The sequence below is a fragment of the Podarcis liolepis genome (genome assembly GCF_965112155.1).
Source record: "Podarcis liolepis genome assembly, chromosome: 12".
NCBI classification, from domain to species: Eukaryota; Metazoa; Chordata; class Lepidosauria; order Squamata; family Lacertidae; genus Podarcis; species Podarcis liolepis.
In genome coordinates, this window is record NC_139563.1 from 21869621 (window position 1) to 21888463 (window position 18843).

The 18843-nt window shown below is 44.1% G+C and overlaps 1 protein-coding gene across 1 annotated transcript in view; it reads right to left on the bottom strand.

Moving 5' to 3' along the window:
- Positions 1-351: 351 nt before the first annotated feature.
- Positions 352-18843, bottom strand: part of LOC310689692 (metabotropic glycine receptor-like) — a 62124-nt gene continuing 43632 nt past the window's right edge. Inside the window, exon 3 of the mRNA XM_083467597.1 lies at positions 352-441. Within this exon, the coding sequence (XP_083323723.1) occupies positions 439-441 (3 nt within the window). The 3' untranslated portion in view covers positions 352-438. The remainder of the gene's footprint in view (positions 442-18843) is intronic.

Genomic DNA, 18843 nt, shown 5'->3' on the forward strand with positions numbered 1-18843 from the left:
TTTTCTTTCCCTCTTTTCTTTTTTTTACAGCCTGAAGCTCTGAAGCCCCGAGGAGAGAGAGGAGAGCTGGGGTTCCTTCGCAGCCTTCGCCTGCCACGGCTGCGCTGGGCCTTAAATCTCTTTAACTCCAGGCGGATTGGCTCACCTCCAGGCTGCGCGCTGGAAACACGGCGCTGCCATGCTCTAGACCACGAAGCAGAGATGCCTTCAAGGGCCCAATAGCAATGAGGCAGGCTCTTAATCAAAAAGCTTCCTGATGGGTTGTTGGGTTTGCCTAAACATGTTGCAGTTTCACAGCTTAAGGATCTCAGGCTGCCCAAATTTCACACATACACCCTATCAAGTCAGCTCCTTATGAAAGAAAGGTCACACATGAAGACAAGCCTACAGATAGATTGTTGGTGGTTCAGCTTGGTTAACTTTAATCAATGTGATTCATCACTGCAAAGAGAGAAGAAAATGAATAATGGAATGCCAGGCATTCTGGGCAGGCTATTTTGTATTGTTAAAATTAATCAGTTTTCTGGCTACATATTCAAAGTACATACATGAGCTTGAAGGAAACAAATTATCAACTCATGGACCAATGATTAGTGATTAAATTATTTGGGGCAAGAAGCCTGACAATGCCGTCTATGAATCCAGTGCTTCAAAAATCATATTTCCCTATTAACCTCAGCTGCAAGATTCTTCGACTGACATATTCAATTTAAAGCTCAGTTAAAAAGTTAAGGGGCATCCATCCAAACAGCCTGATTAAGCCTGCCAATTGCAACTTAGCTTTCATGCAAACACATCTATTGTACTAGTTTCAGCCTCCCCAACTGCCTGGGCTACTTCAGAAATATAAACTGAATCTATCCAGAGAGGCAGCCTTGTTAATCCATTTCAGAAACAGTGAAGAATCTTATGACACCTTAAAAGCTAAGAGACAGCAGTGTCCTGGACCACAGCAGGAGTTAGAACTCAAATAAAGAGGGGAAAGAGCTGGCTGAGGAACAAGACTGAGTCCTTGAACTTGAGACCAAGACTAGTGACCTGCACCTGAGGCTTTGCACCAGCACCCCTACAGGCAGTTCCTCCTTAGTCTGAACAACCTGGAGAACGAAGTCCCATCATGCAAGACACCATTTGCTCACCAATACCTGCTCATTGGTGCAGATGACAGGCAGGTAGAAAAGGAAAAGCACCCAATTTCTGGGCTATGGGTCAAAGGGCTTTCCTTTTAATGATACTCATTCCTCAGCATTGGTGGGTGGAGCATAGGAAAGATGGTCAAGGCCTGGGAGAAGAGGAATTAATTAGATCAGGGGTCGGCAAGTTTACCTCGCCTGGGCCGGTTCAATCCAGCAGAGATCCCTCTGTGGGCCAGATCATGTGTGTGCGTGAACGCGCATAATTTCCAGCGTCGGCATCTGCACAGACACGATTTCCGGCGTCGCAGATGTGAGTTCCTGTGCCACGCCGGTTTAGTGCACCAGACGGGGACTCATTGAGTGGGCAGCTCGGTTTGGGGGCAGCTCGTGGGCTGGTTAAATGACCCCCGTGGGCCGCTTGTGGCACATGGCGTTAGGTTGACGGCCCCTGAACTAGAGCAACCTTCAACCAGTGGATGACCTCCAGGTGTTTTCAATTGCAACAGCCAGCAGTAACAGCCAGCAGCTGGCAGAGCAAATGCACCCAGTGATCTGTCCATGGTACTGAAAGTCTTGTCTCTGGCCTTCTTGACCTACCAATCTCTGCTTGCAGATATCAAACTGAGTTCCTCATTTTCTCAAATTTTCAGTACTATCCCAGAGAGTGCTGGCTGGACCCCTCTGCCTTCAAGGTCATACTTGGGCTCCACTGCCTCAAAACAGACAAGTGGAGAGAGAAAGAAAAAAATAACAGCAGGTCTGTAACATTTCTGCACATAACCCAAGTATATTAGAGGTAACAAGAGAATGATCCATTCATAACAGCAGTCACTGTGGTAGCCCTGACTTATTGGCTGTGCAGTCCTAAATTAACATCTGTGATGGGAAAGAAACCCAGAGTCACAACCCAGAGTCACAATTAAGTAAGAACTAAGCAGAATCAAATCTATTGCTAAATTCTATTTCAGCAATTTCATATTATAGCTTCCTTTTGAAACCTTTTCATTGAAATATGTTGGCTTTGAAGTCAGCAGCAGTATGTCCTGATTTATGGATGCTGGCACTTTTTATGACAGATTTGCGTCCATTTATTCTCTTACAGAGCTATTACTGGATCCAGTGTTATCAGCTATTTGTAATTAAATAAACCCCTGCTCATTCTCCAAAGTGGTATATGTCATCCCTTGCCAGCAATGCCCTTTTGCAGTCTGCACAGGGGAAGCAGGTCAGTCTCCACACATGAGTATAAATGGACACAAACTGGGAATCGAAAATGACAACATTCTCATACACAAAACAGTGCGATCATCAGGAATTACAACAAATACAGTCAGTAAAATGATCTAAGGAAGAGGCAGAATTGCATTGGTTCAAACTTAATCATTTCAATCCTGCCACTGCATCTCTAAATAATGAGGAAGTGTTCTGAAAGTCTCCTTCTAGATTAACAGCACTTTAAATGCATAATCATGTAATCATGTAGTTCAAGTGAATTTCAACTTGGAACACACACACAAAAGAAATCCTGAATAAAAATCAATACAGTAAGGTTTTCTTCACTTCCTTCTAACTTACATCAGATAAATAGCATCATTCTCAAAGCTAAATACAATGTAAGAAAAAATATAGGCATAGAAACTATCGCAGGTGTGCAGCTGCTATGGCTGGACCAGAATGGGCCTGGAAACCTGCCTCAGTTGTGTTCAGTGGAGGAGGAGGAGGTGGAACGCAGGAATATGAATGTGAAGGTGGCTAGCAGAACAGGAATGGATGTGTATGGAACAAGGGATCAAATGATATGCTGGGCAGTTTACAACTGATTAAAACAATACAGCAAGAACTGAATGCAAAGCAAATTAGCCAGTTGAAATCAGATGCAGAAAAGCATTTTCTCCCTCCGTTAAAAGATCAAGCAAATGAAGTAGCATTTGTCTGGTGCCTAAATTTAAGTAGCTGCTGGGCAAACATGCTTCAGGAAGTTGTTCTGTAGCTGGGGGAGGGCATCATAAAAGGGCACTGTCCTTGGGTCACCAAACCTCTGAAGGCAGAGTAGCCTTGTGCCTTGCTTTACAGAATTCAATCCTCTACTGGAAGGGCCCCAGCCTGCATGGTCCAAGTCTGATTTTAAGGTAAAGAACAATAAGAAGGGAGAGAGGACGGGGGTCTTGCGGCAGCCCATCCACAGCACCTAGGCAGTGAGCCATGGTTTGGCTAAGTACAGTGGTATTTCAGGTTACAGACGCTTCAGCTTACAGACTCTGCTAACCCAGAAATAGTACCTCAGGTTAAGAACTTTGCTTCAGGATGAGAACAGAAATTGCGTGGCGGCGGCGCAGCAGCGGGAGGCTCCATTAGCTAAAGTGGTACCTCAGGTTAAGAACAGTTTCAGGTTAAGAACGGACCTCCAGAATGAATTAAGTTCTTAACCCAAGGTACCACTGTATAGTGTGCTTATGAGGGCAGAAATTACAGGTGGCCTTTTAAAAGACAAGTCTGAAGGCACAAGAGAATAGTCAGGCTGGTGGGAGAGAAGAGCAAGCAGAGACGAAACACTCCATACATTTTTCTGTTCCAAGAATTCTTGCTTCCTCACAATAACCTAGAAACCTAGTTTCCCCTATTATAAATGCTGATTTATTTTAGCTGTGCTACATAGCTTTGGCATTTGATATGCAGGCCTATTTTCTATGTCACCACAATAAAAAGCAGCCACAGGGGAGTTGGGGTGTGTGGACCAGCTTATCTAAGCTGGCTACCCCTCCAGGAAAATGGTTGTTAGAGTCAACAAATGACAGTCCCTATTCCCATGGCCCTTATGCTAAGGATGTGTTTAGATTTAAGGAGGATAAGGAACCCGGGGGGGAAGATTCTGACATCTCTCACAAAACTCTAATTCTGTCCCTCTTTAAATAGCATTGGCTGCCATTAGCTGGAACCATGCAAGGCTAGCTGGAGTGGGCAGCAGGCCTAGCTCCAGGTAGGGGTGTTCTCTGGTGGACCCTCTCTTAAGAGAGGGTTCCTTAATGTTGGAAGAAGCCCCAGCTTTGACGAGCTTACCTGGTAAGAGCAACAATGGGAAACAGCTGTGTTCCGATTGGAACAAGCTAAGCCTGGAGGCCACCATTTAAATTTTCCACAATGTTCCAGGGGAACAGTGCTTTGAAACACGCCTGGTTGTGAACTAGAGCCAGGTATCAAAAGCATGTCACCCCACTGCTAGCACACCTGCACTGGTTTTTATTGGGAGATTTTTTTATTGCTTTAATTCTATGAGAGGTTAATTACTTTTTAATTACTTTCTGTTAGCTTCCATCTGTTTATCCTCTTCATATCTACAATAATGCTGGAGAATGCTGATATCCAGATTTATTTATTTTTTAAAATTTCACAGCTTGGAATTACATTTGTCCACTTCACCTTGAGGTTAACCACTTCACCTCTAAGATAAGAAAATTTCCTGAATGCCTGAAAACCATATATGAACACAATCAAGGGTCTTACATTTTGAATTTAGCTCACTGAAGAGAGAGAGAGAGCGAGAGAGAAATCTAGAAAAGCTTCCACACTGAATGATCAAGTTGTGAACTGAACATAAATCATTATTCTACCCTTGAGTTAGCTAAACACTAGAGCAATGATTTTCAAACTTCCAGCCATCTGTGTTATTCTGCAGAGATTTGAGCCTTGCAATGGACACACTCCAGTGAAGTTTCTACCAGGCAGCCCAAACCAGAAATCAGGAACATAGCTCTTAATGCAAAGATGCATTTTGATGCAAAGTTCTTGACCCAATAGGAAACCATAGCTGTCAACTTACAGATTTGAAAATAAGGGACCAGCAGCCTCAAAAATATGGGATCAGCAGCCAAAATAAGGGATTTTCCGGGCACAGGTATGTTCAACTTCTGAGCCCCTCTGAGCCAAAGGCAGAAAGCCCAGCCAGCAGCCAAACAAAGCCTCAAGGAAAACCACCATCACCTCTCCGCTGGGAAGCGCTGAGCAAAGGCGAGTCCCCAGACAACGCAGCTGTTTTGATCAGCACAAAGCATGCAAGCTCCACTCCCCAATCGTTCTTAGACTTCTTATTGGGTGAGCAACACAGCCAAGCAACACAGTTGGAGCCTCCCTCCTCCCTGGCCAGCAGGGAGGGAGGGAGAGGAGCTGCTTCCTTTGAAACCCGGGAAATTTAAGGGACATCATCAATAAGGGACAGCAGCGGGACACGGCACTGAGATAAGGGACTGTCCTGCCAAATAAGGGACGCTTGACAGCTATGTAGGAAACTGAAGCAAGCTGCACCCTTATGAAGGCAAGCAAAGCCTGTTCTGCATTAGTTCCACCTCCTTGAAGGAAGCGCCTATATCCTTGTTTGATTCTGTATCCTTCTGTGAGGTGTAAGATGGGATGACTATCTCATAGCTCTCTATATTTTGTTGGATTATCCCTGGACATTGCCCATCCTGGCTGGGGATGAAAGTCAACAACAGCTGGAGAGCCACAGGTTGACCACTCATGGTCTAAAGATGGAGCAACTGCTCTGAGGACTCACCCTTTGAATCTGAGGGTAGTGGTAGGGCTTGGTGGGCACAGAAGTAGGTACTCTCAGGGGGGGGGGTAATAGCCTGAATCTTACTCTCTTCTTTCTCAAAGCACTATGTGATCTGAAGGTCAGTGGCTATGCACTGTCAACAGCACTTCCATGTGGATTGATTTGTGCGCTAAAAAATACTAACATGTTAAAGGGAATTCTGGAGTATACTCTAAGCTGGAACCTTGGGTTCTTGCAAGTTGCCATCCATTCTTCTTCAGTATTTCTTTTGTCCTGTGAAATTTGAGACTGGGCCCTAGAACATAGGCAACACTACTCTGCAGCAGCAAATTGCAAAAAACAAAACAAAAAAAACCATAGTAACTCAGGCCAATCTGCTTATTAAGGACATTTGTGTCTGCTCTGTCCCAGCTCCCCTTCTTGTTTTTCTCACCCCTAGGAATACAGTATGAAAACCACTGGTCTAGGCAGAGTAAAATAAAAGCTAGGCTATATTGTAGCTATCCACTTCTGCAAAAAAGAAGTGATTCACAATCTTTTTATAGTAAGCTAAAGTACACATTATCCACCTGTGCCTAGGCCGTGTGTGAACAACCTCCACTTGGATTATTCCCAACGGTTCAAAAGAAGGAACATCTCTCCCATTCTTTAAATAGGAACCAACAAGACTAGTGATTTATTATTTTGATTCCAGCTCAGCTCTGGACTTTGGGGATGCCATTAACTCAGGGATCAGACAAAAACTCCTTTAAAACCATGAATGCCTTGTGGTGATAGCAACAGAACTTACCTGCTTTCTTATTCTCTGTGATGAAAACAAACTACCATCTTCTCTAGCTACCTATCAAAAAGATGCTTCAATTCACTCATCACCTAGTGCCATTCTGTTCTATCTTAAGTGTCATCACTTTGAATTTGATTGTGTGCTGCGGCCATTGGGAATCCATATGGCAAAGTGTCCAGACCTTGTCCAACACAGATCCTGGAGGGACCCATTCAGATGAAGAAACCCACTCCAGCTATAGACTAGGAGGAGTCTACAGCACCCAAAGGCATTCTGAAGAGCCCTGTATCATGGATGCTTCACCTGCCACAAATATACGTGTTTTCTGGGATTTATAATTGATTTATAATTAATTGGGGGGGGGAAGGTTGAAAATAACTTTTGTTAAGAAACCAGAAGCTTTTCTTTTAGGAATACTGGGAGAAGAGGTGCCAAAAGACCAGGAAAAAAAACTATTCATGTATGCAACCACAGTTGCCTGAATGATATATGCCCAAAATTAGAAAGAGAAACTGGCTCCAAAAAAGAGACAATTGGCAATTAAAACTGATGGAATATGCAGAGATGGCGAAACTCACTGGAAGTTTAAAAGATCAAGACGAGAGCCTTTTGTTTACTAGAATGGGGGGAATTATTGAATACATGAAAACAAATTGTAAACAATTAAACACCTTAGGAGGATTGACATAAACACGAGCAGTAAGGAATTAAAAGGACACCCATATGCCCATGGGAATCCCACAAGCGTAATCTGTGGGCAAACAGTGCTTTCTTGTGATTCCTACCAATAGATAATCAGCACACTGGCTCTGACAGTGGAGGCAGAACAAAGCCATCATGGCTTGCAGTCATTGATAGTCCACTTTTCCATGACTCTGTGTAATCCAATTTTAACGCCATCAAAGATGGTAGTTGTCACTGCTGCTGTGGGAGCAAATTCCATCGCTCCTGAACTGTATGAAGAAGTACTTTCTTTTGTCTGTCCTAGATCTTCTATCATTCAGAGAGTTTACAACGTTCAGATGCATTGCCACGTGCTTCATAATAGATTTATTCCTTCCCTCAAGGAAGATACTCAGAAGGATTTCTAAGGTTCAACCAGGAAACCACCTCACAAGGGGATAAGTGATGCATTCGCAAACCTCTTGATAAAATCTACAGTAGGAGAACAGATGAGAGAATGTTTCAAACTCTAAAGTGGTTCCAAGCACAGCACCTCTCCCTAAGGGAGCTCTGACAAATCTCCCATCCAGTATATTAGAGGGTCAAACCCAATCATCTGCTGGATTCTGCTTTTGGGGGCATTATATATATAGCACTTCTCAATCCCTCATTGTTGTCCCTCTGTCAGTTCCTAGTTCGTCAGCTTTAATCATTAATCATTAATTCCACTGAGGCTGAGTTTTTGTACTGCTTTATATTTTGTACTTTGCTTTGCTTTGTTTATATTTAAACTAAATGCATATACTGATTGATTGTAAGAAAACCTCTTACAAAAAAGAAGTTTAATGGTGAGCTGTCTCTAATAATCATTTGACTGACTGATTGATTGATTGATTGATTGATTGACTCATTGTTGTAGCCTGTCCCGGGAACACAGCTGATGCAAGGTAGGCCAGAAATGGAAATAATAAAATCAAAATAAATTGTATGGGGAAAGCTCCCATTGGCACCAGAGGGAGCTTCTTCCCCTCACCCCTGGCAAGGCTAATTATAGCACAGGATCACAGCTGGAGAAGGAAAGATTAAACCTGCCATCCCTATATGCTGCAGTCCTGATTAAAATAGCACACACACATACACAGAATGCCTAGTATTCCCAGTTGATGGATTGCAACCCCAAACTCACAGGCTATTAAATAGGTTAATTGCAGTAGATGCCAGTTCATCTCCATAGACAAATTCAGGTCTCTTGGAATGCAAACAGTGCAGGCTGCTTGGCAAAAGTAAAACCCAAATCCAAAATAATGTATGTTTCTACACTTAACATATAGATCTGTTCTCAATCCCCATGTCTTCAACTCACAGATCCAAACGTATTGCATTCAGAGAAGAAAAACTGCCCACTAATGCATTATTTTTACTATAAGCACGAACACTGCTCTCTGGAAGCTGGAGTTGGAAAGTTTAGCTCCTTGGAAAGTCTCAGCAGCATTTCTGAACTCTGTGCAAAGTGCTATTAGGGCTTGTTCAAATATTAATCACGCCAATGTAGTTGTACAACATTTGACGGAGAGGGTGCCATTAGTGAATCATGATTTTCTGCCAAAAGGAGGCTAAAACAGTATTAAGCACAGCAAAAAAAATTAAAAGTTACTTTGGAATGAAAAGATCCTAGATATATGGTGCTTTAATTAATTTACCTCTCTCTACCCTAAGCTCTCAGAGAGCAAATAGTAACCTGTAATACCCATTCACAGCAGGGAAATATTCCTTCTATTTCCAGTGTTCAGGGTGAGAGGGACATTGCAGCAACAATGGCTAACAGAAGCACCCATGCACAACAGGCTCAAGGAAACACCAAGGTTTGCAGAAGTAAAAAAAATCTTTAGGGGAAAAAACTCTCAAACTAGCCTGATGATGAGAAGCCATTGACTACTTAGGAACTGTTAGAGGAGAGTGGCTAGTATCCTGAACAGTAGAAATCTATACTACCATGTTTAAAGACTTATCTCATCAGTGAGAAGTTCCAATATCAGCACCTGTGCCTGTTTGACTTCCATGGGATGAGAAATTACTAGCGACTAAAGACATTGCTGTAATATCTGGGCTTATTTCCAACTATACAAAGAAGAAATTGTTTAATTTCTATCCCTCTTTTTTACTCAGAGGAGCTCCTCACAACAACCCTGTGAGGTAGGTTAGGCTGAGAGGCAATGACTGGCCCAAGGTCAGTGAGTTTCATGGCAGAGTGGGGATTTGAACCCAGTTCTCCCAGGTCTACCACTATACCACACTGTAGCGGTTTATCCAACTGCACAAAACTCAGATATTTTTGCAGACACACACACACACACACACACACAAAGATGAGGCTCACGGGGGACTTGTTTCTCATAGTTCAAGGGCAAATTCCAACCACAAACGGGCACTTAGGGGGAGGGGGACAAAGTAGGGCCAGGGAGTGGGTGATGCCTTGGAAGAATCCAAATGGCCAGACAGAAAGGGATGGAAGTCTTCATTCGCCCCCCAAACTGGATATGGATTCCACTCTTATTTGGTGTGTCCTTCCCCCAACCACCCCCGCTGAAAGGTTTCCACTGAAGTCATCAAGAAATGCATCCTCTGCTAGGACATCTAGGCCATTATTCCTGGCATTGATAGCAACAGTGATCAAAAGCTGGCATGGCTCATCAGAAATAGCTCCTGTGCTTCATTGCTCTCCTTCGGCATTCAATAATCATAAATCCCAACTTCCCCTTTTGAAATCCTTACCAGGCTGCTGATACAGAAAGCTCCATTTATCAGGTAATAAGGTGAAATCACTCCGTGAGAGAAAGCGAAGGGTGGGAAGGAGTGGGGAGGGGGAGGGGGAGAGCCAGTCTGACTGTGCTGCATTTCATTCAACGCCTCCCCTGGTGAGCAGAATCCATAGCCGGGGTGGAGCTGACAACTGGAATTGTTGCTTTGTGTAACACTTTATTATCCATTTGCTCAGGCAAAGGTGTAGAAAAGAGTTAAAAGGCCACAGAGGACATTATATATACAGTGGTACCTCAGGTTAAGTACTTACTTCGTTCCGGAGGTCCGTTCTTAACCTGAAACTATTCTTAACCTGAAGCACCACTTTAGCTAATGGGGCCTCCTGCTGCCGCCGCGCCGCTGGAGCCCGATTTCTCTTCTTATCCTGAAGCAAAGTTCTTAACCTGAAGCACTATTTCTGGGTTAGCGGAGTCTGTAACTTGAAGTGTATGTAACCTGATATATATATATATTCCAGAGAAATGCAGTGAAGGACCTCAAGCAGTCATGAATCAAGAGAGATTATGCAGTGATCTGGAAACTACAACTAACCCAGAATGAAGCAGCTAGACTGGGAGTGGCTGCCAAGACCATATAACACCGGTCTTGAAAGACCTTCATTGGCTTCCAGTATGTTTCCAAGCACAATTCAAAGTGTTGGTGCTGACCTTTAATGCCCAAAACAGCCTCAGCCCAGTATACCTGAGGGAGCGTCTCCACCCCTCATCGTTCAGCCCGGACACTGACACAAAACTTTCAGAAGAAGCTGAGGGTTTCACTGACTGTTATTTTACATCCAAAGTGTGAGCAAGGATCAAGGTTGCTCCACTATTTCCTTCAAAACATGCAAATAAATATATCAGGTAAAAAGAGAGATCATAGAATCATAGAACTGTAGACCAAGAAGGGATCGTGAGGGTCATCTAGTCCAACCTTCTGCAATGCAGGAATCTTTTGCCCAATGTGGGCAATCTTTTGCTCAAACTCATGACACTGAGATTACGAGTCTCAGGCTCTATCTACTGAGCTCCCCCAGAAATAGCTCAACCTTCTTAAGCCTTCCCTGGGTAAATTTTTCTGCCAGGCAATAAATAATAGCTTAGTGCTGGAAACACTCTTGCTCTCCAGAAATGATGAACTATTTGGATGACTTAGGCAGTGGGCCATCCAAGTAATAACAAACTGATACCAGAAGATTAAGTCCCCTCTCTACGAAAAGCAGAACAGGAGTGGCAGGGAGCACATCAGCTCCAAGAAACAAAAGAGGTGGTTGATTCGCTGCTCCTACAGCTGTTTTAACAACAGTTTTGTACTGGAAGAATTCACAAGTGTGGAAGTAGTCCCTTTGGCTCATGGGGAGTCCTTTACCCAAGGTATCCAGTGAAAATAGTGGGAGTAGTGGCAGCTGCTGGTTGTCTCCAAGTTGGCAGTATTGATACTGAATTTCACCACCAGGTCAATCAAGAGGGGGGAAAGTAGGCATGGCGGATTTCTAATACAAGTAAATGGGGCAAGCATATGATTGAGGGCATTTGGACCACCCTGGTTCCAACTGGGTTTTACCTACACAACTTTCTCTAGGTTGGGCCTTTCTCTAGGTTGGGTCTACCACCTACTAGCCATATCAGTCATTATCTCAATAAAAATTAAGGAAACCCACAGAGTATTTTCCTTTTGAGATCCCATGCGCACTGAATTAAATGCGGAAGAGAATCACAATTCCTCCTGATCTTCCTTTTCACATAAATGAGCCTCCAAGAGGCAAACTGAGACCTAAGTCATGCATTATAAAAGGGAAGCAGAACCTTTTCCAGCTGGAGGGCTACATTCCCTTCTGGGAAATCTTCCAAGGGCCATGTGCTAGTGGGCGGGGTCAAAGGCAAAAGTGGGTGGAGCAACAAATATGAATTTTATGGCTGGTAGCCACTGATAGCCTTTTTCTCCATGAATTTGTATAATCTTTTTTTGAAAACCATCCAGGTTCGTGACCAACACTGCCTCCTGTGGGAATGTATCCTATAGTTGAATATATATTTCGACATATGTGTAACATATATTTGTTTCTTGCTTTTCTACCCAAGAGTTCAATGTTGCTTATGTTTTCCTCCTCTTCCCAAGCCCTACACTATCCACAAATCATGTACCAGGCCTGGAAAATGCTGCTCTTGCCAACAGAAGAGTGTTGAACTGGGAGCATTCAAATCACCACTTAGCCATGAATTTCACTGGGTGACCTTGGGCCAGTCTCTCAGCCTAACCTACATCACAAGGTTATTATGAGGACAGACCAAGCAGAGGAAGAACCACATGCTCCTTGGAGCAAGCTAAAAATTGAACAAACACAGGACTGCCTGTGTTACTCACATTGTGGTTCTGCTCTGAATCTGTCTCAGATAATCTGCACTTGATAAGCCCAGAGATCTTCCTTCCTCACCCACACCTGCCCCCCACGGTCCCCTCCCCTAGAGGATCAAGCTAACTGCCTTGTCACTCACTCGTGGATTACCATCTCCTTCCCTCTTATTAGCTATTTCAGTTGCTCTTCCTACAACTATATGGCTCAGAACATTTTCTCAATCTACTGGAGATAAAGCAGTAAGAGATAGCAGGGCAATCTTATTGCCCAAAAAACTTGGGACTGACTCATCTCCATGAAAAGCAAGCTGCGTGAATCACACAGTCAGCGTGATGACTCAGAAGCAGAGCAAAGAGGTATCTGGCTGGAAATATAAAGGGTTGTGTGTGTGTTTTTAAAGTGCCCCACTGACAACCAAGGATACTGATTTAAAGAGGGGGTTTTCCACTTCTTAAAAAAGAAGAAGACGACAATGGTTAAATAAATAAATAAACACGGAGATGTGGTTTGGGCTTTAACAGGGCAGAAGAAACGGCCGATTAAACTGTGACTCACTGCACATCGCCCCTTAGTGGCCCAATTTGCTGGATTCAACGGAGCTAGCCCTCCTTTTGTTCTCTCATAAGTGAAATCACGGTGGGTTATTTTTATTCTAAAAGCTTGACTGTACAAGTGTAATGAACAGCCCGTGGCTGTTCATTATCTGCAGCCATCGCTGATGGAAAGGAAGAACAAAAGCAATTCCAAGTTGCTATTTCTGAGTGCATAGAGCTCGCCTGCCCTACCGTTAGACAAATGGGACACTTGGTCTGAGTGACAGTCTTGGAGCTGAAGTCTGAGAGGGGGTACCTGTGGTGACAGCCGTAGAAGGGGTGGCAAAGATGTCATCTCTCAGCCTTATGTGGTGCAAAAGAAAAGGAGAGAGTGTGTGTCCACGGAAGAGACCCGTGTCAACCTCTCCTCCTGCACAACGCTACCTCACTGCCAAGTCTTCACGGCTGCCTCCAGACTGTTGCTATTTTGTGGGAGGGGTTCAAGATGCTCTTCAGGCAAAACTGTAAAGGGCTGTAAAATTGCATATGCGAAAGGGAGGGAAGAGAAGCGCAAGGGGGCCCCCAGACTGTCACTGTTTTCCAGCAGGGATTCAAATTCATACTGGGTATTTAGGTCTGCACAATAAAACCAGTGGTGCAGGAAAACCACTTTTTATTTATTGTTTTAAAAACAAAGAGGGAGGGAGAGAAAAACTGAGAAAGATAAAGGAAGTGTGACAGATAGGGGAACAGTGCTTTGGGGGGGGGGTACTGAAGTACCATCACATTTTTTCAGATGTTAAAAGTGTGGCACTTACTGTAACACTGTGAAGGAACTCACTTTTTTAAAATACCGACTATTCGAAGTTTGGAAAGCAATGGGGAAATGCATTGAAAAGAGTGAGAGGCATGTGAAAATTCTGTGGTCAATAGCTGTGGTTCCAGAATTGCAAGCGGTTAGACTAGAGTCCCTTCCAACTCTGTGGTTCTTCAGCTTTTTATTGGGAATTTCCCCCAATAAACACATTTTTGTATGCAGATTACACATTTTTGCAAGCAATTTCTACTAATATAGCACTGCATTTTTTTGTATGTTATTTTCACTAACATGCTCCTTTTGATATACACTTTCTCCTAATATATGCATTTTTGTAAGTATTGTTTTGCTGGAGAACTGCACCACAAAATTCTTAAGTGTGAATTTTGAAGGATGGCTGTGTTTTGGTTCTCATATTGTTTCAGGAAGTGAGAATTTGATAGATTTGAGCTGCATCAAATTTCTCCCCAGCCCTATCCAAAGTCTATGGCCCCAAGTAGCTCACTCAGCAAAGATGAATCTGCTAAGCTTTTTTTTAAAACAACAACAACTGTGTTTGGAAGCAAACTGCCAAATTACACCACTAAGCTGTATCAGAAACACATAGCATTCAAAGATCAAGCACAGGGGATGTATTCTGCATAAGAGCCACTGCCATCTGGCATAGACACATACACACACTAGGGATATAACCTATGTTTGCATCCCGGTTTCTCTAGCATTGCTTTTACACCAGGATTCGGTTGTGTGACAAACCCTTCTGCAAACTTCGTAAGCTGCAGTGCAAGGCATTGCCATGCCTGCGAATGAACTTTATTTCAAAATTCTAGCTGATACAATATGTAGTGTTATCTAGCTTCTAATTATGCATCTATTTATAGCCTACTCAATAAGAGGATAAAGCTAAGCCCCTTCTGGTCAGCTCTGGTTGTTGACCAAGTGGGAGACAGAAATGCCATGGCACAGTCAGTAGAGCTGCCCCTAGTTTTCTAACCAAATACAGTGCTACAAGTTGAGGAAAGGACACAAGAATTGGCTTCATACCAAATCAGACCATTGGTACACCCCACCCAGTAGATCTCTAGGATCTCAGAGAAGGGTATTTCCCAGCCCTACCTGAAGAGGATGAGGACTGAAACCGTGACTGTCTGAACACACTAAAGCCCAGCGATGATTGAAGTTGCAGTCCAACAGCATATGGAGGGCGACACCTTCCCTGTCTCCACTTTAAACCATAGAACCCATGCACCAGATTGTGAAGGACATTATCAACAGCTTCCCCGTTACTGAAGAAACACCTACTATCTAGCGTTGGAGAACTGCCGAAATGTGCAACTCAAATGAAACTTGGGGAAATTCTCAGGATTTGTTTTGTGTGTGCGTTTCTAACTGAGCAATGATATACTTCCATTTTTATTATTATTAATATAAGGTTACCAGACGTCCTCATTTCCCTGGATTTACAAATCAGTCCCCTGACAAAATCCATCTATTTAGTAGGAAGCTGAAAAGTGTCCTTGGATTCATTGAAAAAAATCTGGTAACCTTATATTAATATTATACTGGGGGAGGGGAAATCCCAAATACAGATTTTGTGCTTTGAGCTCTCCCAGCTCTGTCAATCCAAGAGAGGGAATGGGCTCAAGAGTTGCTCTGGGAACAAAATATGCTGAGAGTCTTCCTCCTAGATGGGGAATCTCCAGATGTTTCTGGACTACAACTCTCATCTGCCCTGCCATCTGCTGGCTAGGCCTGATGGGAGCAGGGGAGGGGGGCACAGGTTCACTATCCATATCCTTGATAAATCCAATGTATGTGCGAAAGGAATCAATGGAAAACTCATGCACAAAAAGAACAACATGGACAATTCTTCTCATCTCTTCTGAGCTTCCAAAAATAATTGGAACTGATGATGAGCTGTGCAGTTGTTTCCAGATTTGGGAAGGTTCACTGGACTTTATTCTAGAGCTGCAGCAAAATGAGCTGGGTCCTCTCCACTGCATCAAGTCTTTGCAAAGCATGCTTATGCCTCAGCTTAGGACACCATTAGAAATTGAGGATGATGGCATCTGGTGTGGGTTTGGTGCATTCTCAGCCTTATGGAAGAAGAGAGTACTCACTTCTATTTTTCCCTTGGCAACCACAGTGTCAATGGCCAGGCTTTGCTAGGTCAAAGACTGGTGTACTGATAACATCATTGGCCAACTTTATCATGGAATCACAGAATTGTAGAGTTGGAAGGGACCCCAATAGTCATCTAAGTCCAAACCCCTGCAATGCAGGAGTCTAAAATAAAGCATCCGTGAAAGATGGCCACCCAACCTCTGCGTAAAAAGGAAGGAGAGTCCACAACCTCCCAAGGGAGTCCATTCCACTGTCAAACAACTCTAACCGTCAGAAACTTTTTCCTGATGTTTAGTTGGAATCTCCTTTCTTGAAACTCGAAGCCATTGGTTCGAGCAGGAGAAAACAAGCTTGTTCTGTCCTCCATGTGACAGCTCTTGAGATATCTGAAGGTGGCTATCATAGCCGTTATGGGAGAGGACAGATCTGGTCAGCAAATATTACAAGATCTTACAATGGCTTCTCCACATAATCCATCATGCCCAAATTATTTTCAGACTGCGTGTTGGAGTTTATCCACCCCCTCTGTTAATTTCATGGACCAGCGTGATCCTGTTTGCTGTTCAACCATCCAATAGAGTCTCAAGATTACAAATGAGCAGCAGATCAAAACAGCAATGCTGAAAGCTTTAAAAAGCCTCTGACTCATTTATCTGGGGGAAAATGTGTTTCCCCCCCCCTCCTAACATGCTATTTTTGAAATATAATATTTCTGAGATAAGTCACACACAATAATAAAAGTGTCATAACAGCCTGGGTCTACTTGGGATGGAATATCATTATGGGTGGTATCCCAGTCAGCACTTCTATGACACAGAAGCCTGGGAGGGTTAGGGAATCATTTTCTTTCAATCCAAAATCAGTTCCAGGGTGGGAGGGTGTAAGTGAGTTACAGAATGTGGGTTCCTGGTTGTCAACTAGATTGGCCAATCTACTCCAACATTGATTAACACCCAATTCCAAGGTCTCGCCTTTAGGAAAGGAGAAGAACATTCTGTTATTGCTATATTTGGTTGGGGAGACCAAATACAGTGGTGCCCCGCAAGACGAAATTAATTCGTTCCGCAATTTTTGTCATCTAGCGAATTTTTCGTCTTGCGAATAACGAAATCCCATAGGAATGCATTGAAAATCAATTAATGCGTTCCTATGGTCAAAAAAAGTCCAAACAAAGCCAAATTTGGTACAACAACAGTTTATTAACTGCTCTTTAAAGTCACACATACTGTAAAGAGCAGTTCAAAAATTGAAGGGAAAATAAATTAACTTTATTAGCAAAACATGTCTTTGTTTTTAGACAAAGGAAACAAAGTCGCGAGACGTTTTCGTCTTGCGAAGCAAGCCCATAGGGAAATTCGTCTTGCGAGGCAAATCAAAAACGGAAAAACTTTTCGTCTAACGAGTTTTTTGTCTTGCGAGGCATTCGTCTTGCGAGGTACCACTGTATGTGTAACTTTCCAGCTGGCAGAGCTGATGGGTTAACCTGGATAGAAGAGCAAACTGGGCACCACAGTCATAATCACACACATGCTTCTGTTGCTGTTGAATCTTGATTCAAAGTGGCCAAAGTGCCCTACCAAGAGCAAGATAGTTGCCTTCCATGGAATGAATTCTATGGGTTTATATAAAAGCATTTTTCCATCTCTGCCATATTAAGCAGTTGGTCCCTTACCTCAGTGTTTCCCAAACGTTTTTGGGCAACGGCACACCTGTGTACTAAAAAAAAATCTCGCGGCACACCACCATTAAAGCCCCGCCCCGTGACGTCAGCGCGCAGCGTCACGCCGGGAGGGACGCACAAAAGTGAACGTTTTTTCCCTCGGCAGCTCCTCTCAGCTGCGCTCAATCCGCCTCCGCGCAGGCTGAGGGAGGGAGGGAGGGGCGCGTGTGACCCGTCTCTGCTGGGAGACCAAACCCAGCGAGACAGAGTCGCGCGGAGGCGCCCAGGCAGCGCTGCCGGCTGCGAGGAGGAGCGCCAGGCAGCAGCAGGAGGCGCGGCCTCTCCTTGCCGCCCCCGCCCCGCCTCTCGCCGCCCGACTCGCCCGCCTCCCTCCAGGCATCTCGCGGCACACCAGCCGGTGTCTCACGGCACACTCGTGTGCCGGGGAACACCGGTTGGGAAACACTGCCTTACCTTTCTCGCCCTGATCTGGCCACAGTGATCCATGCGACTGTCACCTCCAGGCTCGATTATTGTAACTCACTCTACGCGGGGCTGCCCTTGAAGCTGACCCAGAAACTCCAGCAGGTGCAGAATGCTACGGCGAGGCTCCTTACAGGGTCCTTGCCACGGGATCACATTCATCCAGTGCTTTACCAACTGCACTGGCTCCCGGTGGAGTACAGGGTCAGGTTTAAGGTGCTGGTTTTGACCTTTAAAGCCCTATGCAGCCTAGGACCCACATACCTACGGGACCACCTCTCCTGTATGCCCCACGGAGGACCTTAAGGTCCACAAATGACAACACTTTGGAGGTCCTAAGTCGCAAGGTGGTTAGATTGGTCTCAACTAGGGCCAGGACCTTTTCAGTACTGGCCCCGACTTGGTGGAACGCTCTGTCACAAGAGACTAGGGCCCTGAGGGACTTGACATCTTTCCGCAGGGCCTGCAAGACAGAGCTGTTCCGCCTGGCCTTTGGTTTGGACTCAGTCTGTCCCTTATGTTTCCCTCCCCTTATGGTTCTGAACTATGGGCTACTATTAAAATAAGGCTGTATTTTAAATTGTATTTTAACCCGTATTTTAAATTGGTGTGTTTTCCCCCCCCCACTCCCCTATTATGTTTTTATTGTGATTTTACTGGTGTTAGCCACCCTGAGCCCGACTCAGGCCGGGGAGGGCGGGGTATAAATACAATTATTTATTATTATTATTATTATTAGTATTATTATTATTATTATTATTATTATTGAATACATTTTGGCTTCTGGCAATCATTGGGAGGGTCAAGAAGATATGGAGACCACTGGAGACCATGGAAATCTTATTCAGCAATTCCTCTTCTTGTGGAGAGAAAGGCTGGGGATTTGTGCCCCAAGTTCAACCCACATCATCTCCCATTGAAAAGAATGAGGTAGCAAGC